The sequence below is a fragment of the Psammomys obesus genome, unplaced genomic scaffold, assembly GCF_907164565.1.
Source record: "Psammomys obesus unplaced genomic scaffold, mPsaObe1.curated_primary_1811, whole genome shotgun sequence".
Taxonomy (NCBI): domain Eukaryota; kingdom Metazoa; phylum Chordata; class Mammalia; order Rodentia; family Muridae; genus Psammomys; species Psammomys obesus.
The window spans coordinates 34006536-34030166 of record NW_026585644.1 but is presented as its reverse complement, the minus strand read 5'-3'; the positions used below and the strand labels follow the sequence as shown (position 1 = coordinate 34030166).

The following is a 23631-nucleotide window of genomic DNA, read 5'->3' as shown; positions in this document are numbered from 1 at the left end:
ACGGGGAACGTGTGTGTGTGTGTGCACGCGCGCGCGCAGGCAGGTGTGGTGGTGTTGAGGACAAGTCTCTTTTTCCCCTTGACAATGAATCTGAAACTGCTCTAAAATAATGAATGACCAGTGTGCTAACTTCACTAATAGCATATTAGGATTTTTTTTTTTTTTTTTTGGGGGGGGAGTGCTGACACAGGGTTTTTCTATGTAGCCCTGGTTGTCCTGAAACTCACTTTGTAGACCAGGTTGGCCTCAAACTCAAAGATCCACCTGCCTCTGCCTCCCAAGTGCTGTGGTTAAAGGACTGTGCACCACCACTGCCCAGCTCAGTACCTTGGTTTTATTGAGGTGCAAAATACATGATACTAAATAAATATTCACCCATACCATGAATGCTGGGAAACTATTATAGTAAAAGAATGGACCATTTTAAGCATCCACACAAGTCCCACATCTCTTAGGTGACATCACTGGAAAGCAAGCCATACTAGAGCAGTGGTGGTCTGCGCATTGGCTGACAAATGCTGCAGGGGTAAGCCCAGCAACATTATCTGTCCTTACCCGCCAGGCGGTGTCTGGTGATCTGAAACTCAAGCTGAGGACTTGAAGATGCCAAAGGAAGGTAGAAATGAAGTATAATCAAAACTGGACTGTTTAGAAATGGCTCAGGTTATGTCTAGGTCCAAGTAGGAACTGGTCATACTGAGACAGATTCACTCATGACTTGCTACCTGTTGGACTTCAGCTGTATGAGGTGTGACTAAGGGGTCAGCTCCCCACCCTCCCAGTTACTGTTGTCACTGGTAACAGTGTCAGTACCACTGGAAAACAGTCTGGGCTTCACACTGGTTCAATTTACTAGCTCAGCTTGGACTCCCAACTTGTTGACAGCTCTGCAGAAATGAAATGTCTGGATGTCTGGCTTTAATGGAGAGCAGGTGGCACTTTGACAGACAGGGAAAGCACTGTACTGTCCCTAACCTGGGGGTAAAAAAATGAAAAAGCCACTTTCCCCAACAGCCTTATAAAGCCGAGTAAGGTTGGTGTTAATGTCCCCATAAGGTGCTGTGAAGATGCCAACTGATTTAAGTTGAAGAAAAACACTGCAATTTAAGAATTTAAATACCAGAAATTATGACCCCAAGTAAAGTTGCTGCAGAGTAGAAGCCAGCACAGCTCCATGACATGCCCAAGGTTGCTGGATTAAAAGCACAAAAACCAGGCTAGCATTCTTCAGATAGCAGTGTCTTATCCTGTGCTGTGGCTATTCCAGGCTGCCCTCTCCAACATGATGTAGGATTGAACCATTCATGGCTGACTGACAAGAACACATGTGGGGCAGCGTTTGGTCTTTGGATGGGCAGGGCTTTTTGTCACTGGGAGCAATGGTCTCGATTAACTGTCACTAGGGCAGCAAGGAACAGCCTGCTGTGGCTGTTTACTTCCTAAAATAAGTGGCTAAAGCCAGAGGCCAGAGTGAATTGGGTCAAGATGTTTCCAAACTTGCTCCTTTCTCTTGGGGAAGGGAACGAGGGATCTCCACGTGCCACAGGAAAGAGGCTATAAAGGTAAGTGGCTGCCACTCCTGCTGCTCTGTGGTGCATATGGGGGAAACAAAGCTGCCAAGAGTCCAAGAAACAAGTGAGAACTAACACACCCGCAATGAACTGTCTCAAACTAAAAGGAAAAGACTGGTAATAAATTGGAGTTCTAAACCCACTGCCTCATAAAATGAACCAACTAATCAATTAAGGATCCTGCTTTCCCAATCACACTGAGACAAATTTTTGGGTAGGAACCATTGACCAATCAGACAAAATCAGTAGAGCCAACTAAATCATGGGAGCCTAGTTTTGAGTGATAAAGGTGGACTTTCCCTGCCAGAAACTCAATACCCAGGGCAGAAGCTCAAGGCTCTGTTGTTCTGTCCCCAAACTATGGGGATTCATTCCCACATGAAGATGCAGAAAGCTGGAAATCCAGTCTGTGTCCTTTATTCCACCCAGGATCCATATGCTGATTCCCTTCAGCAGGCTGATGGAAAGGTGCTGCTCTTCAGATGGATGGTGCTGTGGACAGATCTGCTGAGGTGTGAGAGAGGAGCCCTGGCACTGAGGGGAATGGAGTTGAGAAGCCAGGGCGCTCACAGATGGAGCAGGGCACAAGTGGCCTTGGAAGGCTTGCTTGTTCTGGGTGTTCTGAGTTAACAGGCATGTCCACACGGCCTGCACATCTGCTGAGGGCCATCCAGGCTGCTGGTAGAAGTGACGATGCCCCACCTACTGTGGTGTTGGTCCTTCTGAAGTGCTTTCCCTTTTTCTGCTGTGGCTCACGTTAGACCAGGCATGGGAACAAAGGGCTACCTCCCTTTTGGAGGTAGGCTGTGGTGGCTTAAGTGATGAGATGGAGGAACAGAGAGGGGTGAGAGAAGTGGAGAAAGGCTACCATCCCAGAGGAGGCTGAGAGCTGTGCAGCTGGGCCTGAGATACCCAGCAGACCCATGAGCAGGAGGCTAAGAAGCTCCAGCCCAGTCCCTTGAAGATGGGAGAAACGAGGCAGAGGCACCTGGCCTCTTGCCTAGGAGACAGGACTCAGGCACCAAGTGAAGAGAGGGCCACCTCCTCTACCCTCCAGCAGTCTCTGATAGCTTGCCCACTACAGAAGCCAGTGGCCAGGCAGGCAGGGTCTATTGCTGGGATATCATGGCAAGCGCCCAGTCCAAGAAAGCCACCGTGACGTCCTGTAGGCAGAGCCAGGTCCATCGGGCAGCTTCACTGAACTGTGTCTTAATGCAGGCCCAGGTCACTTCCCCTCTACGAGAAAGGCAGAAAAATGGAGAGGGATGGGGGTCATGCGTGGGACTGTGTCACCTCACAGGACTGCAGCTTGAATCTTCATCCCAGAGTGGCTGTGGCAAAATGAACGGTGTAGCCTTGTCCCCAGTGGCCAGACGTGGGGTCACCGGGGGACCTGTAGAGCCTGGAGTGGAGGTCTTACCTGCAGGCCTCATGGCAATGCTCCTGGACTTGGGCCAGGACCGCCAGCAGCAGGTGCCACAGGGGCAGCAGCACACTGTGGTAGAAGAGCAGCAGCAGCTCCTTCAAGGAGTGGAAGAGCTGGTGCAGGGCCTCAGGGAGCTGGACCTGCAGGACCACGGAGAGTGGTTGGGACAAGATGCCTAAGGCAATGTCCCCTGTCCTAAGGGTTCTGCCCGTGCAGAAGTGTTCCAAGACTACTGTCCCTGGGGGGATGGGTCCAACTGACTCCTGCTCTCCAGCTTACCCTCTGCAAGAAGACAGCGAGGCTGTCGCCAAAGCAGGCAAGGTAGGAGGCACAGTGGGCAGAAAGGAAGCTGACCGTGGCATTGGTGTGTGTCCAGGCCAGCTGCAAACCGGGCTTCACCACGGCAAGCAGGTGGGAGCCCCAGGCTGGCAATGTCTCCTGCAGCCAGCTATAGAGAAATTGGAGGGGAGAGGTATACTCTGAGCTTCCCCGGGGCCAACCTGCTCACCAAAGAATAGCCGAAAAAGGGAGGAGGGACAGGAGTCTTCCCTCCCACGGCCCGTGCCCACCCTGATCACCAGCCTGCCTTCCTTGGCAGCAGCTCACTTGTAGCTCTGTAGGCTGTGGGAGTAGAGCTTGGCACACACTTCCTGGCCAACAGGCAAGAAACCAGACGATCGAAGCAACCGGCCAGTGAGGGAGGCTGCAAAGGAAGCCTCCGGTGAGCTGGGAGGGCAGGTGCAAGGACTTGGAAGATAGACAGTCCCGGTTCCTGGGTGGGCCGAGAGGCTGTGGGGCAGTTGAGTGATCTCGGGTCTACCTAGACAGGTTTGGGTGGAGATGTGGCCCTAGGGGCTGAATACTGAATACCTTCTGCTGGGTCAGGAACAGGAAGAGTGGGACACTGGGTAGAGTCTGGGACTTAGAAGTCAGAAAAACCTCAGGTTTGAATATCTGCCCTTTTACTGGCTGTGATCCTTTTTTAAAATTAAATTTACTAGCTTATTTAGCATGTACACGTGCGTGTTTATATGCTACAGCATGCACACGGGGGTCAGGACTCGTGTTGAGTTGGTTCTCTCCTTCCACCATGTGCCCTCTGCGATGGAATTCAGGTTGCCATGCTTGGCAACAAGCATGTCTGACCATGTCTTTCTGGTCCTACTAGCCATGATCTTAATCTGAGGCTACAGCTTTCTTCTCCCTCAGGAGTTAAAAGGAGAAAACATGTATTTAGGTGATGTAAAGTAGAGTAATTTCTCTCCTGCGAAGTATCAGTACAATTGGAAGGGAAGAATGTCCAGTCTGTGCAGAATAGCTGAGGTAGAAAGTGTTTGCTCTGCAGACTGAGAATTTATCAGGAGGAGGGTGGGGGTTTGGAGATGCTGCGCATAGCCCTGTGCTGCCCACCATGTTCTCTTCCCAGATGACTTACCCTGGAAAGAGCTGTGGGACCGAAAATCATGGCACAGGAACCCTACTGCAAAGACCAGAAGCAACAGGACTAGCCGGGCCCAGGGTGGCCGAGGGCCCCGTGCCTGTTGCAACAAGCCCTGGCAGGAGAGAGAAGACGGTAGTCAGAGTGGAGAGGGCTGGTCCTTGCTTCCTCACACAAGCACCAAGTGAGGCCTGCATATAAGCCTGAGGTAGTGGGAATGCACAGATGGGTGGGACAGGGATGTGACCCAATTCAAGCTAAGGGTGTCAGGACAGACTAACACTGCATGTGGGCTGGAGAGGCTGGGTGTCACACCTTGCAGGCTACATCACAGGTGACAACATGCTCGTTGCAACCACTGCCCTTCTTCAGAAGCTCTTGGTTGGCAAACTTGAAAGACTGAATGGTTTCTTGCAAAGACTTCCGCGCCTACAGAATACCAAGAGTTGAGTTGAGAATGTGAGCCCAACCAGAAAGAGGATCCTGAGCCTCCATCTTGCTTCACACTTGTGTCAAAAGTGCAGGAAAGGGAGGACGGAAGTCAAGGGGCAAAACCCAAGAACCCAGACTGGGTCCAGCCTCCCACATCCTCCCAGCAGCTTACCTTCTTGGGAATCCGCTCCCAGGACTTAAGTAGGTGCTCCAGCAGCAAGCTGTGAAAAAGTATGCCCCTTTCAGCCAGCAGCAACCCTGGGCTTACTTGTCCTCTCTGCCTACCAATTCCCGGGTTCTTAGAGCTGAAAGATCCCCATCCACAGTAGTTCTTTAAAGGCCACCCCAGCTGTGGTCTCATCCAAACTGGGAGGTATGAGCCTAGACAACAGTGACCAGTGTTTCTGGTATGACACACCAGCCCAAGTCTGGAAAGCATACAGTAGGAGCCTTCTCTGTGTAGATCAGAGCAGGTGACCCTACCCCCACCTGCCTGGACTGTGACAGGTGCTTGGGGTACAGCTGTCTCCAGACACTGGTGCTGAGGGGGTCCACAGTCAGGCACTGGGTCAGGCTGCTCAGGAGCTGCATGGGACAAGAGAGAGAGAGAGAGAGAATGCCAGGGCCTCAGGATGGTGAAAAGGAGGATGCTGGGGCTTTTGGTAACAACACATCTGCTGAGGGTGAGGAATAGTGTCAAGACCCCTGGAAAGCTGAGAAGCTGTCTCGGGGTAGGTGTGGTTCCCAGCTGCAGCTTGAGCGTAAGAACCTTGTCTCCAAGTGGGCATCACTGACCACGCTCCCCCATCTCAGTGGTAAAAGCACAAGTGACTGGGGCAGGTGGCTGTGGGTGTGAGCTGCAGAATACCGGAGAAATCACCAGCTGAGGCTGCCTGCAGTTGTGCTCTGGGCAAGGAAAGGGTTCTCACCTCTTTCTTCATCTCAGCAGGGCAGCTAGGGGTGGCTCTGGACAGGAATGAAGGGAAGTAGGTGTGCAGGGTGGATTCTGGCTTTGCCCCAAATGCCAGCACCTTCAGTCGGGGGAAGAGCTGGCACAGCTGTTCCTGCAGGCTACGGGAGGAAAGCCAGGCTCAGGCTGTGGAACTGTGGCACTTGAACTCAGCCCTGTCCTGAAGGGAGAGTCATTAAGTGCCGGGAGATGGTCCTGAGTGTCTGCCCACAAAAGAACCTTGTGAAGTTTGTCAAAAGACAAAGCTTCTCTCCCTAAAAACTGCTTGATGTTACCCTCAAGGACAGACAGAATTTCTGGGTTCCACAGACCCCTTGAAATCGACTGTTGAGCTTTCAAGTTGTGAACCTAGGGCTTTTGGGGAGAGGGGGTAAAGCGCAGTGTTGTGGCTGGACATTGTGCTGGGCTCTCCCTCAGTGTGCATGCTCCACACGGGCTTACCTGGGTGTGAGGGAGTTGTTTGGCATATAGGCAAAGTCCAGAAGTGGGAAGAAGTCCTTGGGGCCAATCATGCCAAAGCCTTTGGTGAGGTTGGGATACATCCTGCAGGAAGAAGCAGACTTCTTGGAAACCACTGCGGTGCTCCAGCCATAAACTCAGCTAAGCCAGTGTACAGGGGAAAGGGATAGACTGTACCCCAGCCCCAGCCCCGGATGGCTCCCTCCCTTTCCTTCCTCACCATCACACTTGGAGGTGGGAGGAGCTGGTCCTGATTTTCCTCGCATCTATGGAGACCAGGATCACAGCATCCCATTTTGCCGAAACAGCCTCTTGTGGACACCCTGGGCCTTCCCCTCGCTGTCCCCCCATTACTCACAGGAGCAGCCGGTCCAGGTATGCGATGGCAAAGGGAGACAGAGACTTGATGCCCAGCACAGGCAGCATGATCCCCAGCCACACTGTGGAGTTGAAAGCCAGGAAGTCTCAGGCTCCCGCACAGGGGCCATCAGAAAGGAAACTGGGCCATCCTTCTCTGTTGGTTACCTTTTAGTCCCTCAGTGAGATTGGTGAAACCTGCCTGCCCCAGGGCCCACATGATGGTCAGGCACTTTGCTGGTCGGCTCTGGTGGGACCTCAGAAGCTCTAGAAACTAAGATGGGTAGACAGGTAAAGGACAGGTCAGCATACCAGGCGCACTACAGATCCCAGTGGGAAGAAGGTTATAGGTGGGAAAGGTGCCAAGAACAGTGAACCCCATTGCAGTGCGGCACAGTGATTCAGCTGATAGTTTCCCCCACTTTTTTCAAAGTGCTGACCAATTCTAGGAAAGCTATGGAACCTCTCAATAGCCCAGCCAGCCCATTGATACAATGAAGGTACGGGTCATCCTTATCCAATAGACACTTGGCCAATGCTAATGGCGTTATGTGTTAAGTCCTCTCCACAACCAAGACCAACAATGCAACGTCTATCTAGTTCCCCTAGCCCTACCCCTGGTGTCCCCAGCACCACCCAGGCCTCACCTTGCCCAGGTTTGAGGTGACAATCTTGGGTCTGTCTTGCAGAATGGCCTGAATACAGATTCGGTACCCATGTAGCGACTCTCCTGGAGAGAGGTATATTCTCAGATCTACTCATATCACTTGGCATCCTATACTTTTCCCCCCAGATGTGAGCCCAAATCCTAATCGCTTTCTCTTCCTTTTCCAAAAACAATGTGAGGATTAGCACATTTCTTGTTGAAAAGAGAACTGATGAGCATGTTGGAAGCAGGAAAAAAAAGCAGTGGGCTGGCTCTCAAGATGGCCACCCTTCCTAGGGTGCTCTTACCTGGTGTCTTATCCAACTCTTGCATCATGGTGAACAGACAGTGGTCAAAAAAGAGCTCCACAGACCCCTCGGCTTTGGTCAGGAGCCCTCGGATGATCCCACGGAGCTCTCGGCTCACGAGGCTGTAGGGATAATCTGGGGCCATTGGCCTCTGTGAGTGCTAGGACCAGATGCCCTTGCAACCGAGGCTGGCTTTCTCTTCTCCAAGGAGGCCCAGCCACTCGACAGACACTTGTCTGACTCAGGACAGTAAAGGCACTGGGCTGTTAGGAATGTCAACCCGTTTAGGCTGTCCTTGGCCTTATCTGAGCTGAGGGATGGGGGACTAACCATGTGGATACTGGCTCAGAGTGGGCTCGAGCCGTGGAGTCTGGAGCTTGTAGTTGAGATAGCTGGCCAGGTCCTTGAGCCACACAGAGGGATTCCCGGTGAACACGCTTTGGCTCTTGTCCAGCTCCTTCTGCAGAGCTGCCACATCCAGCTGTCAGGGGACAGAGAACCTCCATGGTGAGTTGTTAAGGAGAAGAGAAGCAGGAGCAGGGTAGGAAAGTGGCTGATGGTTCTGTTATGTGGAATCCTACCATTGTGCCACATCCAGATCCTAAGAGAATATGGGGTGGGACAGCTGAGAGGGCGGATACCAATGCCCCAAACTTGTAGGCCCTTCACATATTCAAGGGCAAGGAACAGAGAGGGCAAGATGGGACAGGGAACCCAGGCAGCTTTTCTTTTCTTCTTTAAATATGTTTATTCATTTATGTGTATGAGCGCTTTGTCTTCATGCCTATCAGAAGAAGGCATCAGATCCCATTACAGATGGTTTTGAGTCACCATGTGGGTGCTGGGAATGGAACTCTGGAAGAGCAGCCTATGCTCTTAGCCACTGAGCCATCTCTCCAGCCCCCAGGTCAGTTTTTCTAACATCTCCATCTTGTTCCTGGGATTTCCATCATTCTTCTCACCTATGCTACTTATGAACATCTCACTTCCGTTCTATTCTACGTGCAAACATTCCTTCCTTTGGCACTGCCATCTTCTCTGGACTGCCTCTCATCTGGGTGTCCCAAATCCCACAGATACCTGCTTCCAATTCCCTACATTCTCTGTACCCCAAGCCCAGGCACACTTACAGCTTTCAGGGCATCCTCCAGGCTTCGGAATGGGCCCTGCTTCTGGTTTTGGCTAGTGACAGCTGTCACCTTCTTTGGTTGCTTCTTATTTACTGGTTTCTTAGACTCTGCAGCAGGGGGCGGAACTTGTTCTTTATTCTGCCGCTTCATAATTTTCTCAAAGCCACGCTCATAAAGAGTGCTTGCAGGCTGGATTGGAGCTGGAATGATGATAGGCAGAAAACATCAGGTCACTCTTAAGACCCCAGGAGCCACAAGGGGATTCTGTCCCAAGCCCTGTTCTTCTTTGGGAGCTGCTTAGAAGTACAGCAACGAGCTCTCCTGGTGGTTGTTTTCAGTCACCACAGGGAGGTCCCTAGCTCTTCCAGTGCTTTATTAGACAAATCAAAGTACATGGAAGCCAGGCCAGACTTGGGTACAGGGGGTGGGCTTCTATGGCTCTGCCTGCTGGTCTCAGGGTAGAAATTTTTTAGCATGGCTTTCCACCCCCAACTTTTCTTGGTTCTGAGATGACAACTCTATACTCAACAAGTGGCAAGCTTTCTCCCCTCCTCTGGGGACTGTGGAAACAGGTAATACTGAGATTAACTCGTGGTTAGAGTGGCTGTCGGGTTATTTCTCCCAGTGCTGGGCTTCTCATCCAGCCCTCTCAGCCCTGCTCGTAACTCAGCAGTATCCCAGATGCCTCTGCCCTGTCGATCAGACACCTGGCCAGCGAGGGCTGGGACAGCTGAGAGGGTTGTGTGTAAAGGCCTGAACAGATGGAAATCGGAATTCCAGTCTCCTCCGACACGAGAGTCCGCTTCGCTGGGCCTCCGCTTCCAGATCTATGCAGTGGGGATGGCCACCTCTCCCTGCGCTATAAGCCAGGGTGGCTCGGACCCCGCGGATCCGCTCCCAGCTCCCGTGGCTGCTGCGCCGCACCCCTGCCCCACAGGCCCAGGGGGGCGGGCGGCGGATACTCACAGCTCAGGTCGTATTTCCACACTCCGTTTGCCTCTCCGAGTGCCCGGCGATCACCGCCGCCGCCTCCGCCTCGTCCGCTGCTGCTTGCTACAGGTCGCCGGCCCCTCTTCACCACTTCCCAGCCCCCGCTGCCCGCTGCTCTGGCCGCCATGACTTCGGCTCCGGCACCTCCCGGCTTTCCAGTCGGCACAGCCTGCGCGCGGTGCCACGTCTGCTGCTACCGCCGCCGCAAGGCATCGTGGGACTCGTAGTCCGTTCGCGCCGCGGGGCCGCTGGACTAGGGAGTGCTGGCCCCGGCCAGGCCCCGCCCCTGCGGCGAACACCTCCCTCACGTGCACCTGCGGCCCTGGCCTGGCCCTGGACTCCTTGGAGATGTCACTGTTACTTTTTTTTTTTCCTTTTCTTGGCAATGCGCCTGAAGGATGGAATGAATATAGTTCTCACCTCCGGAGAGTTTGAGGGTTAAATGTTTTCTTCCTTCTTTGAAAGTGTTAGTCTGCTAGCGATTACACTTCCTATTTGGCGGCCAAGAAACTTAGTTGCTGAGAAGTGGTAAGGAAGCACAGCGCTGAGAGGGTTGGGCAGGGAAAGGCTGAGAAAAGTCTGGGGCGGCGAGGCCTTGTTCCCTTTCCAGGCCTCGGGGAAAGGAAAGGCTCCCTGGTTCATGCCATGTTCTAGATGTTTAGCTAAGTGGTGGAGAGCCCCAGGCTGAAGGCAATCGCCTCCTAACCTTGAATCATCCCAGCTAGGGAACATGACGTATGGTGAAGCAGCAACGAGATTTTCTCAGTTAAGGAAATGTGCTGGTTTCATGTACTTGAGTGTTTTTCGAGAGAGGGTTTCTCTTTGTAGCCCTGGCTATTCTGGGACTAACTCTGTAGACCAGGCTTGCTTTGAACTCAGAGAACCACCTGCCTCTGCTCCCTGCCTCCTGCCTCCCCAGTGCTGGGATTAAAGTCTCGGGACTGTTGTACATATTCAGGAGCAGGTTCAGCGGAGGGACACGTGACGTCCTAGGAGGATGAGTGAAGGGTTTCTGAAATAGGCAGCAGTTGAGGTGGCTCCTAGGAAGGGAGAATTTTCATTGTTTGGGGACCATGGCCAGAGGAGAGCCTACTTCAATTGTATGGCCTTATTCATTTAGGCAAAGGTCTAAGAGTGGTCAAACTAGTAGTTGTTTGACATGCCAGGATTTGTTATGACTGGAAAAGGATTTTGGCTGCCAAATCTGGACTTTATTCTCTACATCCTAGAAAACTGAGTGGAAGAGTGACATGGCCCTTAAAAAACAGAACACTGGGCTGTGTGGAGGATGGGTCAAGGAGGGAGAAAGCAGGTCAGGGGTGACCAACCCTTGTAACTTTCTTCTAGCATCCTCCATCCCCTTTATGCTGGACCACGGCTGCCTGTCTCTCAGGGAGCTCTGAGATGGAATGTCTTTGCAAAGAAGGTATCTGAGCTGATCACCAATCAGTTTGTTTCTCAGACACCACCAATGCTCCTTTGGTTGGATCCCTGCCACAGGTATGATCACAGAAGAGGCCCTATTTTGAGAAGAGAAACAGAACTGGCTTTCCCACTACAGCTCCAGTTGATCCCGTGACCTCTTCTGGCACCTGAGGGCATCCACATGTATATACCCACTCACCTATATGTAAGTAAAAATAACAAAAACAAACATTTAAACAAGAGGTTGGATCCTAACCAAGATGTCTACCACCTTGACCAAGCCTCATTTTGCATGGTCCAGGACAGTGGTTCTCAACCTTCCTAACGCTGTGACCCTTTGATACAGTTCCTCATGTGGTGATCCCCAACTATAAAATTATTTTCGTTGTTACTTCATAACTGTAATTTTGCTACTGTTATGAATCACAGTATCTGTGAATATCTGTGTTTTCTGATGGTGTTAGACTGAGAACTGTTGGTCTAGGTGATCCCAAGGGGCCCAGAGTCACTTCCATATTCTTGGTCTTTGCTGGGCTTCCAGGGCCTTGGCATTCCTCTCTGACAAACACACTCCAGGCGTGTGGGGCTGTATGGATGATGTGGAAGTGCTTCTGATTCCTTCCTCTGTTACACCCTGTTCTACAGAACAACCCACTTGAGGGCTGGGGTGGGTACTGGCTCTGGTTTTCACCCCCAGTGCTCATACATGCACACACACCCACACACACATACACAAATAATGAGGAAGAAAAAGAGGGACAGTGTAGACACTGCTGTGCTCTGGGCCTCAGGCCTGTTTGCTGCGCAGCTCTTGTGAGGTTAAGAACTCTGACAAGAGTCCAGCCTGAAGGAGACTGGAACAAAACATTTGTGGGCCAAGTAGTCCCTCCCTCCCCTGTCACCCCACAGCCACTTTCTGGGCTGTCCTCCTATGGCCACAGCTCTAGACCTCATCCTTTCTCCTAAGGCTCCTCTGTTGTGGTGAGACCACTCCAAATCCTAGAACTGTCTTACAGCAAGCCACCATTTGATGCACCAGTTTATAGCAAGACCAGCCACCCTTTGCTTCATCTGGACGGTGTATGCTGGAACTGGCTCTGCTCCTGGCCAGGGCATGGACTGGGCACATATAAACCCAGTCTTTTCAGTGTCTTGCTTTGTCTGCGCCTTATGCTGAGTCTGGTACTTTGACACTAGGTAGTGCCTAGCATTTGAATTCATTCAGCTCTGGACATAGAGATGTACGAAACAGCTTGGCAGGGTGTGTAGAGAGGTGCTTTCATCATCCACTAGCCTAGAAGTCATCCCTAATAAACCCATCAAGATAAACTTGAAGAAGTCATTTTTTGGGCTGTTGGTGCCATCTCATTTTGGAAGACACAACACTATATCCCCGGAAGAGCCACATAATACTTGCCTTAAGAGTAGTCCTCAGACTTGGGAGTTGGGTCAAGGTCAGAGCCTAGTGTCAGTGGTGGCTTCCGATAACGTGAGGTTGTGCTGCCCAGCTGTCCTCTTAGAAGAACAAGGAGGACAGAAGGGGACCTGTTCTCATTGTTGGCTGTGGTTCAGTCGAGAGAAACATGGCAAGGGCTTTTACCACACAAATTTATTTAAATAAAAGTGAACACATATGCAGGCTGGTGCCCAAGGGGCAAAGGTGGGGAGGTGGGAAAATGGGGGACAGACAGACAATGGGGGCCGGCAGAGTCTGTGTGGTATAACTAGGCTGCAGGAGGGAGTGGACAGGAAGCCTCCAGGCAGTGCTGGGCTTCTGTGCTGAGGCAGGGGCCTTGGGTGGGTGAGCCCAGTGCCTGAAGGTCATTTTTATCCCTTGCATGCTCCCTTCTGTCTCCCTGATCCCTGGACCCACAGCACTGCCTCCTCAGTCCTCCTTCCCCCTTCCTCATGTCAGCCTTCCCCTCAACTACTGAGGGAGAAGTCAAAAGACAAAATAAATAAGAATTGGTGAGTCCTGCCCTAGTCGTGGCTTTAGGGAAGGGGAGCCCAGCCAGGAAGACTGCCCCAAGCCCTGCTGTGAGCCCTGGAAAAGAACAGGTAAAGTGCAAGGACAATCCAGTAAGTAAAAATATACCAATGACTTTGTCAAATATACAGCTGCTGGCTGTCAGGGAGCAGATGGCTGGCGTGTGGGTGACAGCAGCACCCTGAAAAGTGTTGGCCAACACAGCATAGAGACAACGGAAATAAATAGGAGTGGGGAGTGGGCAGGGGTCCTGGACATCCCCTGGGCCAGTGCCACTTGAGGGACCCAGACAGGGCCTCACCCTCTCAGCTGCCCCAACCTCCCAAGCACTACTCGCCTGGCTCCCCAATGCTGCGGCACTGACACAAAGCACCCGGCTGGCTGACTGGCTGGAAAGAAAGGACTATAATGTGGGGTGGGCATGGGGTGGGGTGGGGTGGGGTGGGGGAGCCACAGTCAGCCAGGGCTGGTGCCACCCTCAGTACTCGTCCTGGTCTTCCTGTCGGTGTTCCTCAATCTCGTCATCCTCAGGGGGCGCAAATCCCTCCTGGAGGGGAGGAGAGAGAAATGGTGAGCCAGCTGGCCACGCTGAGGGATCAGGTTCCACACGGCCGGCCTCGAAACAAGGGCTGAGTGGGAGGGAGGTGAAGAGAGGGCTCACCTCTGTGGCATAGAGAATGCCAATGATGCCTGAGATGACAGGGCTGTTTTCGCTTTCGTGCTCCTGGCAGATCAGCTCGATGTCACGTAATTTGCTGAAATAGAAATCCCGCTCTTTTTCCAGCCCATCCACCGTCAGCTTCAAGTCCAGCAGCTGCGTGGGCAGAAAGAAATGTTTACGCCAGATGTTCCTGCCTCCCTCTTGTCCCCAGTGTCCGCTACCTTTCTCATGTCACTCGCCTGCTGGTTGAGCTCAAGAATTTGGGCATCAGCCTCATGGCCACCATTTCGGGCTGAGGGGGGATTCTTCCGGAGGATGCAGGGTGGGGCCACATTGCTGAGTCTGCCAGAGGTCTGCATGTTCTTGGGACCTGTGGGGGATGTCCTCTGTGGAACTGTCCAGAGGACAAGAGTCAGGTGAGGCGACACAGCATATGAGAGCCTGGTGTGAGGACCATGCAACAGGCAGGCACGCACTCTCCCCCTCAGGAAGAGCATCTACAGCTAGGCCTCCAGCCTCAGCCACACGTCACACAACAGCAACTGGACAGCCCTTTTGCAAGCCTGGGAGCATAAGTGCCACAGGAAGCTAAAGGAAAGGTGATCTCAGTGTTAGGACCTGAAGAAAGCTGGCCTGAGGGAGGGACGCAGGACACTGGGATGGTGAATTTGATGAAGTGGAGCTGGGAGGGTTCAGGGCCTTCTGTACTGACAGATGAGACCCAGGAGAGCAGTAAAAGCAGTCTGTCCTAGCACAAGCCAAAGCCACCCTCAGTGAAACTCAGCCCCACCCCTCCAGCTCCCTCTCAGTTTGGACTCTGCTTCCCTCTGCTGGGCTGGACCGGTATCTGCGCAGTGGTGGAGGACTCAGGCTCCTCTCTGGCACAGCCTGCATGCTGTGGCTACTTGCTCTTTAGCGATTGCCCCTCCCTTGACAACGGCTGCTTCTAACGCAAAGCAAGCAGTTCAGTGGGGACAGGCCCAGGCAGGATAGCAGCGCAAACAGAGGAGGTGGCTCTGCTATGACGGGTCAGATGCGGGTGGGGCTGCTCCCCTCTTCCTTGCCACCACTTCGCTGTCACCACAGGCCTTATTGCTTCTCTCATTGCTCCTACAAGCCAGCAAGGTGTTATTTCTGGAAACAGAGCTCTGGGCTACTGGCTTTCAGAATAGAGGAAGGCAGGGTCAGGCTTGGCAAACTCCTGCTTTTGGGTATCTAGTGGCAGGGCTACACAAGGGGCTTGGGCACTGGCTCCAGGTGCTCAGCCTGATAGATCTGGATAGAGGAGCCATGCCCCATCCAGCTTGAGGCAAACAAGCTGGCTCAGAGCGCGCTGGGTCTCATCGAGCTGCTACCATGGCTGGTGCAGCTGGCTCTCCTCTTAGAACAACTTTTGGAGCCCTCTCACCCCCAAATGCGATTCCCCATTTAGGTAAGCAGCAGGCGATGTCATCTGAACTCCGTGATAACAGTCTCCTCCAGGCTGGCAGGGCTGGACCGGTGGCCCGGGGGGTGGGGGCACTCCTGGCTGGATAGCCCTGCCGGCCCAGCCCCCCAAACTCCCTCCACCAGCTTGGGCATGTTACCTGCTGTGCCAATGAGTTTCTTGGATTTGTTGAAGATCTGATCACCTGGGTTAGGAGGCGGCGCTACGTCCTGGCCCTGCCGCGCCAGCAGAGGGTTGTAATCCTTTCCATCATAGTTTGCGTCAAAGAATTTCTTAAACCACTGAATAAACTCAAAATTATCTTGGAATTTTCCTTTCACTAATTTCTCTACGGGAATGATCTGAAATAGACCACATAAGCAGACCGTTTTAACCACCTGCTATGCACAGCTGCTTTCCGCTGTGAGCACAGGAAAGCCAGCCCCTAGGCCTCAGCATCCTCTACCATCTCCGTCTGCACCCCCTCCCATGGCACCAGAGTAGATCAGCAGGCTGGCAGGCCCCACCAGGGACTCAGGGACATTGCTTTCCTACAGGCACAAGAACTGTTGTGTGGGAGGGTCCCCTGCCGCCTGCACGTGCACTGGAGGGACAGGGTCCACACAGGCGGGGCAGTGAGCTGATATTTTGTGGGGCCTCGGAAGAGATGTAGCCTTGACCTCCGGAGGGGGCGGGTCCACAGAGGAGAAAGGGAAGGGAGTGCTGTCGAAGTGGGATGTTGGTGGGGGGGTCAAATGCATTCACTGTATCTTGAGTTGGGTGGACAGCATTCCCTTTTGGGGAGTCAGGGGTAGAAAGACACATGACAGAATGAACTGAGCCGCCCTTGTCACCCTGGCTGATGGGTCATCTTCTTCCCCAGGGGAACACAGCTCCTCATGGACCCCTGGGGTACAGACACCTACTTTGTCAACACCCATCTTCTTGAAAGCTGCTTGCAGCACCTTGAAGTTGTGGATGTATTCGTGTTCTAGTTTGGCCTGGAACTTGACCTTCCTCAAGTGCACACAGCCAGGGAAGAGCATGTCCATGAACTGGCAGTAGGCTGCCCCTGTGAAGAGGCATGGCTGATGAGGGGTACCCACTACTGCCCAGGCCTCATGCTGCTCTGCTCCCCAAAGCCTGGGGTCCCTCTCCCTTTGTCCTAGAGCTAGGGCCATCCCAACTGTGACTTTAGATATGGTTTGATTCCCCTTGGTTTTACAAGAATAGCCATGATTACTAGTTAGTGTTCTATCTTTTGGTGGTGTTAAGGTTAATTAAACCCAGAGCCCTGCAAATATGCAACAGGTAATTTACCACTGAGTTACATGCCCCGCCCCCGAGTGATGACATACTGATTCAAACCATGTACCCGTACGTTCCAAACACTTCAGCACGTATGTCAGCTCGGGATGGCACCCGCAAGGGCTTCATAGAAGAGCAGAGAGGTCTGCTCCCCCAGAGGGGCCTCATGAGGCCCCGTGCTGTTAACTCGTGTGGTCCCTGGCTTTCCTGACTCTGGCCACCCAGGAATGCCCCACCTGTTTTCCATTTTTCCACCTCTGTTCCCTGATTTCAACTCTAAGCGTATCACGGGCTCTTCATGCTAATGACAAGCTACAGGAGCCTCTCCCCCCTTTCCCTTGGGCCTCTCCCTGTTCCAGCCTCCTACCTGAACAGAGCTGTTCAATCTTGGTGTAGTTGAGGTGCAGGGAGTCATTGACCCATGCAAGCATGTCATGGCGACTCAGATTCTCACTGGTCACAGATGTGGAGTACACATTGACGGCCATACCCCAGCTGCAAAGGAAGAAAAGAGGTGATGTCAGCAGGAGGCCTTCGAGCTGTTCTCCAGCCTGAAGGTGGCCCCGGGAACATGAGCATTCCCCTTATGCCAGTCTTGCCATTCATGTAGAGGATGGGCTTATGCTCATTCCTCAGACATGTTAACTAGTGTCTCTGATACCTATGCGTGTCCTGGGGGCTGGTGCTCTGGGATTGGTGGGTGGCACAAAGTTAACGGAACGTTTCTGCTTCAGGAGATGGGCAAATCTTAGCACTGTGAGATGGGCAGTTGAGGAATACAGGAAGTTCAAGCCTGGGGGAAAAAGTATGATCTTTTCGGCTTTGCAGGGCCAAGAAGGCTTCAGAGCAGAGATATTGGTGCCTGAGAGTAATGAATGTCTGGGCCTACCAAGGAATGAGGAGAAGGGGTGCAGTAGCCCAAGAACTGGCAAGAACAAAGGCCCAAGAGCTCTGAGTTGCTAAGCAGGCCCCAGGGCGTAGGTTTCTGTGTTGAGTCATGATACAATGAGATTAGCAGGGACGGATCTAGAAGAGTTTTGTTTACCCCTGGGAAATTCTATTTCATCAATGGGAAGCCACTGGGAGATTTTAGACAGTAACCTTACCAGATTTGTGTTCTAAAGCCAGCCCACCTTTGGGTCTCCTCTGCTTTTACAGTCCCTATTCCCCTGGCCTGTAGTCTGCTGGATGACCCAAAGACAACCAAATGCCTTCTTTCCAGAACAGTCTCTCAAAACATACTTCAGCCCTTACATTTGCAGAGACTATAACCACCAGTCCCGAGTCACTCTCGTTATACGCCAGTGAGGGCACCCTCCCGGCTCATCTGCATTCTCTTCTGCCATCTTCCTGCACTCAGCTCCCCTGCCTCAGTGTGCCAGGCTCTTCCCTGCCTCTGACTTACTCAAAGTTTCTGGTAGCCACAGCCACTGGGAACCTCTCACAAAGCCTTCCGGCCTCCAGGCCTTCTCCCACGTTCATTCCAACACTGAATTAATCTAACAGCCGGCCTGGACGCCCACATCCCGACTCCAAGCCAGCAGTGGTAAATATGGCACTCACAGATGGGTTTGCCTCGCAAACCTGATGAACTGTTCCACAGCGGTAGTGCTGGGAACAGCCGAGATAGTGCCTACTAAAGGCTGGCATGTTTTGCATAGACCACTTGGGATTTCTCAAGTATTTTTGGCCACTCTGGGCAAAAATGTTCTTCCATTCACACAGCTGGTGCTGAGCAGGGACACTGATCCACCGCCAGGAGGCAGGCGCGAGCATCCTCCTACCTGTGGTCCGCCCCTCAAAGAAGTCAGGCATCAGCTGTGCTTTGTCATTGCCGAGAGAACCATTTTCTCATGACAGGGTCTTTATCAGAAATGGAGAAACAGGCAACTTGAAAGCACCATGTACCCCAAGATACTGAAGCACTCCTGTTTCGGGAGTAAAGAGTATTTTTCCAGCTTTTTGTTTATTTGCTTTTTTTTTTTTTTTTTTTTCTTTTTCAAGACAGGGTTTCTCTGTGTAACCCTAACTGTTTGGGAACTCACTCTGTACCATTAGACCAGGCTGGCCTCGAACTCAGAGATCTGCCTGCCTCTGCCTCCTAAGTGCTGGGATTAAAGGCGTGCACCCCCCCCCCCAGCTTTTTTTCCTAGGGTCAACACGCAGTGTCTTTGGGAAAGGAAGCCTATACCATGCTGGTTCCTAGCGCATTGCTGCCCTCAACACAGCCACCCACAACTTGACCCGCTGTAATAGGCAAGGACTAGCGTGTCTAATGAGGCAGCATCCACATGTCCCCGTGCTGTGGTCCAGGGGTGACACGCTGCGCCACTGGAGCAGTAAGTGAAAAGACGTTGGGACTGGGAGCAGACTGCCAGAGACAGGGTGAGTGGAGCCGCCTCTGGCTCCTAGCTGCGAGAACTTAGAGGTAAGGTCGGAGTGATGGGTCTGCTTAGGAGTAGCACAAGTGGAAGAAAGGGAGTTCCCCAGAGCTAGAGACTTAGCTCAGTAGGTAGGGCGATCGCAGCACTATGTTAGGTGTGGTAGCGCCTGACCTGGTCCCGGCCTCCTTCTCGTAGCCACCTTAAACCTGGAGGAATGCTCTCCACCAGCTAGACCTGCTGAGTCAGCAGCTGACTCTGATCAACATGCTGGACCAGCCAGGCAGATGCGACAAGCCCTGCTGTAGATTGGGGCCCACTCAGTGCTGTCTGGGCTGGCTCCCCTCGGCCTTCCACCCTGACCCTAAGCATCGCTACCTCGTGGAACCTCATGATATGCATCTTTAACTTACATGAACTTTTCTTTTGGCATAAAAACCACTTAAAGGAAAAAATCCTGTTATTCATTCCTAGTGCTTCCTCCTTTTAAAAACAAGCCCTGTCCTTCGCTGTCTGGGGAAAGGGAGCCCAGGCAGGACGGGGTGGGGCTCAGAAGCCAAGAAAAACAAAAAATTATTATCTTGGGACTTTCTAAAGACTCAGGACCTGCCAATTTCAGAGGTTTCCCAGGATAATTTGACAGAGCTTGAGCCTGCTGCCCTGTATCTGACCCCCAAACTCACCGCTAGACATGTTTATGTGCCTGCCTGCCCTGCCAGGATGTGCTGGAAACGGGGTTTCCAGACCTGCCACTTCGAAGAGTTCCTGAAGGACTGCCACCTCACACCCTTTCTCAGTGTCTTCCATCCCTTTCTAGTTTGAGTCCCCAGCTCCACTTCTTGAGTCTGGTGTCAGCATCCTCAACGGAGAACTCTCTTAGAAACTCCCTATGGGGCCCGATGGCACCCTGGACAAAGCCTACAATGGCATCCTTGCACTCGCAAGATCAGTGTGCCCATCCTTTCTACTTGAATGAGCTCCTCAGTGGCCAGGCTGGCTGCTTTACCTTCGGATTCCAATTCCTCGCTAGTTCTTGGTGAGCAGTAACGGCCTAAGCACATTGGGAGGGAGCAGTGGAGTTTGGAGTTTCTAGCCTCTGAGGGAGTTCCCTGACATACCAGCAGGGTAGTGAACAGCATGGGTGGATACTAAGCTTTTCAAGATGCAGAATAGGAAAGAGTCTTGACTTATTGAGGGTTAAAAACCTGCCCCATACTCAGTAAGTTTGTAATCTTATGGGACAGCAGAATCAAATGTCCTAACATGTGACAGAAACAGGAGTCAAGAAAGAGTAGTGTAATTCAGAGAGAGGTGGACTGAATCAACCCAAGCGTGAGGGAGGCCAGGTTCTGACATGTCTGTGTGCTCTGCTGGGCTGGGTGTAGTGGCTATCAGCTATTCTGGTGGCTGTCAAGAATGAGCCTTTCTAATATGGTACTCATTTCTCTACGAGGTGCCTGCAGCTACTTTGTCTCTGGGCTCGTGGGGAAGGACCAGTCTGGGTCCACTGACACTTTGATCGGCCTGAAAGGATCTGGGCTTGTAAGGTGCTTGTCGTTCTTAATTTTGCCCTGGGAATTCTTCGGCCAAATTAGGGATTTTAGTCTGTGTAATGTGTGAGACTTTCAAAGGCTGCTCACTGAAGGTAAGCAGGGCAATGGCCCTATACCCCACCCTCAATCTATGACCTCAAGTGGTCTGCTAGCCCTTGGGACCTTCCCAAGCTTCCATGGCACCATGGAATCCAAGCTTGTTGGATTTAGGGCCCACTCCATGTATTCCAGGGCCTTGTCACTTGGAGAAGCAAGCGTGTACATGTGCCTGTGTGTGTTTTCGTTACATATAATCTCTCTGTCTCTATCGCCATCCATCCATCCGTCCATCCATCCATCCATCCATCCATCCATCCATCCATCCATCCATCAAATACACACTTTTAAAAAAACTTCAGGTGATTCTGCTATACCACAACCCTCATCTTAGCAATAGCAAAGGCTGAGATAGTGGGATTACTATTCGCTCTATTTATTATTTATTTATTTGTTTGTTTGTTTGTTTATTTGTTTATTTATTTCTACCTCTATTGACACACCAGGAAAAAAAAACCCTGTAGTTTCTCCTAGAGGTTAGGATACAACTGTTCTCAGTGATCACCAAGAGCAACATGACTACTTGAAAAAATGCCCAGGTCTCCACAGCCGGGTCAGACACCTCCACAGCCAGTGCCCCTTGATGGGGGAGCTTTTCCCACACTTGTCAAGAATCTGATCTAGGGTTCTTGAGAGGCAATGGTGCTTGTAAGAAGAAAGCTGAACAAACAAACAGACAAACAAACAGACAGACAAACAAAGCATCCCTTTCAGGGCTGAGGAACCAATCATAGCTGCTCCCCCGTGGGCCGTGTGGGAGAGCAGCCAAAACCAGCTCCAGAATGGCTCTTGCAGTGGGGGTATTCTTTGCTCTGTCTGGGTGCATCTTGGTTCAGAAGGATTCATCTGATGGGTTCTATGAGGACCTTCTAACATACCTCCCATGGCACCATGAAGAATACAGCCTTTGGACCCCTGGTTAAGCTGGGGGACAGGTGCCCTCTACTTTTCCTGTCCTGAGTCTGTCCCTGTGCATGGAAACAGACATGCCAGCAGGTGGCACTCAGGTGCTTGAACTGCCTCTCTGAGCTGTGTGTGTGGGGAGGTGTGTGTCTGTGGGGGTGTGAGCTGAGCCTCCTTTCCCCCAAAGAAAGCCAGTTTCCTGGAAGAGGGTAGAGCAGGATGCCTGTTCCCTCAGAGCCAGGTCAGTTGGGGTGGGGTTAGCATGGGTCACACTCTGAGATTCTCCTTCCCTGAAAGCCACTGGTGATGGTCTTCTGAGTTGAGGATTGACTGAGGCCCAGCAGTTAGTTGCTGGGCAAAGGTGTCTAAAGCACTGGCCCAAGCATTTGGTTCCCATTGGAGCGGCTGCCTGGACGGTAGCAGTGCCAGAGACTGCAAAAGCTCTCAGCGATAACACGTTTATCACAAAGAGCTTCTCTCCCTCCAGGAGAGCACGGTAGGCCGCCTCTCAGGGGCTACAGCAGCAGGCTCTTTAAGACTGTCCTCATCTTCCTTCCACCATTCTTGTCACGAGGTGACTGTCAGGAGAAACAGCTCCCAAGGTTAGAGCATGTTTCCTGCTAGGTTAGCTAGAGACTCTACGGTCAGATCAACATGTGGTCTTGGGAAAAACCTGCTTTTCCGGGCCTTGCTTCCTTGTTACTAGGTCTAGAGTCAAAGGAAATCACTAGGAGGTAAAAGTCACTGCCTGAGCCAAGGTCCCCAGGGTCTAGGTGCTGTCATTGGCAAGGGGAGGGCGTCCACAGCTCTTACATTTCGGGAGCTCAGCTCTGCTGGCTGAGGCTCTGAAAAACAGCACCAAGAGCAAATCTTGATATCCTGTGGTTAGAAGGTTCTTCTAGGGGGCTGCTGAGATGGTTCAGTGGGTAAAGCCCTTGCTGCCATGCCTGATAACCTGAGTTTGGTCCCTGGGACTAACATGGTGTGGGGCTTGGCTGGATTAGGCTGAGGTCTGACATCTCTGGATAGCCATTTATTTACATCTATGATGACAGACTCCCTTTTCTCATCAAGGTTCTAAAAGCACCCCCCTCCCCAACCTGGGTGACCCAGGTTTTGCAAGGAGCATCACATAGCCCTCAGGGCAGATTATAGGCTGGATTCTTTTCTGATAAGGAAACTGGTCCAACAAGCACCTGGGAATTCCTAGAAATCCTGCTAAGGATCTTAGTCTTTAGCAGTGACACTCGGTTGTACTTGGAGATTCTCCCACCCATGGATAATTAACTACTGTGTTCTTCTTGTGATAGGACCATGCTACTGCATAGAAAATAAGATACTGTACACCAGTACATGCAAATCAGGTATCCCTGGCCCCCTGGGCCCCAGTGAATCAAACACATTCACCCTCCAAATTCCTCCTACTGCCCAAGGTTTATAAATCTCTGATTTCAAATAAACGTGCTGCTGGCTGGTTTCCTGCTTTGTGATACCATCAGCCTTCTACCATGACTGCCTAAGATTCATCATTTATCTCCGCTGGCCTTGTCTCACTGAACCTGCCCTCTGGCCTGCTGGGCCTGGGCCTCCCGGGCCTGTGTCTCGGCTGCAAGCTGACCAGGCATGGGCTTCTGTCTGCACCTCTGCTGTGCTCAGCACAGCAGCTTAACCAAGAGCTGTACCACTTTGATATCACCATAGGCTTTGGAATGTCCAAGTTTCCACTGCCCCAGGTGATTTCATTTTTTACTAAACTGTAACAGTTCGTGGAAAACCTTTCCACATCTCGGCCTAGCCCACTCAGGCCTCGCCCTAAAGCACTCTAGCCAATCCCGAGAGAAATGGAACCCCTGTTCTCCATCCAGAAGCCAGGCTCCAGGAGCCCACTGAGCTCCAGGCCCCCGCCAAATGAAGAATGATAACATGGTGGAAGGAAGGAACTGACTCTAAAGTTGTCCTCTAACTTACACACACACACACACACACACATACACACATGCTCATGCAATTAATCTTTTAAAGAAGGGTTTCTATAGACCTTCAGTTCCTTCCTTGCTAACACTTCCATTCCTAAATCGCAAAGGCAGCATGTTTAAACCTCTGAGATCTCACATGCTATTATTTAATTGCCTAACCCCAATCCTAACTGCATTTCATTTTGGCT

At 52.0% G+C, this 23631-nt stretch overlaps 2 protein-coding genes across 3 annotated transcripts in view; both read right to left on the bottom strand.

Moving 5' to 3' along the window:
- Positions 1-1972: 1972 nt before the first annotated feature.
- Positions 1973-9885, bottom strand: Tmem214 (transmembrane protein 214). The gene is made up of 17 exons (XM_055626574.1): positions 9704-9885; positions 8738-8937; positions 7938-8088; positions 7608-7742; positions 7301-7383; positions 6822-6927; positions 6655-6736; positions 6279-6380; positions 5797-5938; positions 5361-5452; positions 5040-5088; positions 4751-4864; positions 4433-4550; positions 3604-3700; positions 3277-3445; positions 2992-3137; positions 1973-2807 (listed from the first exon to the last, which is right to left on the bottom strand). The coding sequence occupies exons 1-17, from the start codon at positions 9852-9854 to the stop codon at positions 2681-2683; spliced, it is 2064 nt and encodes a 687-aa protein (XP_055482549.1). The 5' UTR covers positions 9855-9885; the 3' UTR covers positions 1973-2680.
- Positions 9886-12743: 2858 nt separating this feature from the next.
- Positions 12744-23631, bottom strand: part of Mapre3 (microtubule associated protein RP/EB family member 3) — a 48043-nt gene continuing 37155 nt past the window's right edge. The window contains exons 2-7 of one of the 2 annotated variants that reach the window (XM_055626547.1): positions 16902-17029; positions 16153-16298; positions 15387-15588; positions 14040-14194; positions 13801-13953; positions 12744-13686 (exon numbers count right to left, since the gene is read on the bottom strand). In XM_055626547.1, the coding sequence (XP_055482522.1) occupies positions 13618-13686; positions 13801-13953; positions 14040-14194; positions 15387-15588; positions 16153-16298; positions 16902-17022 (846 nt within the window). In that variant the 5' untranslated portion in view covers positions 17023-17029 and the 3' untranslated portion in view covers positions 12744-13617. The remainder of the gene's footprint in view (positions 13687-13800; positions 13954-14039; positions 14195-15386; positions 15589-16152; positions 16299-16901; positions 17030-23631) is intronic. The other variant, XM_055626539.1, reaches the window with a different exon arrangement.

Bases quoted from the DNA above. Each gene is read 5' to 3' on its own strand.
- Tmem214 (XM_055626574.1), bottom strand. From the start codon at position 9,854: ATGGCGGCCAGAGCAGCGGGCAGCGGGGGCTGGGAAGTGGTGAAGAGG. The intron at 8,938-9,703 runs GTGAGTATCCGC...TCATCATTCCAG, and splicing joins GTGGAAATACGACCTGAGCT to CTCCAATCCAGCCTGCAAGC. The intron at 2,808-2,991 runs GTAAGACCTCCA...CCTTTCTCGTAG, and splicing joins CATTGCCATGAGGCCTGCAG to AGGGGAAGTGACCTGGGCCT.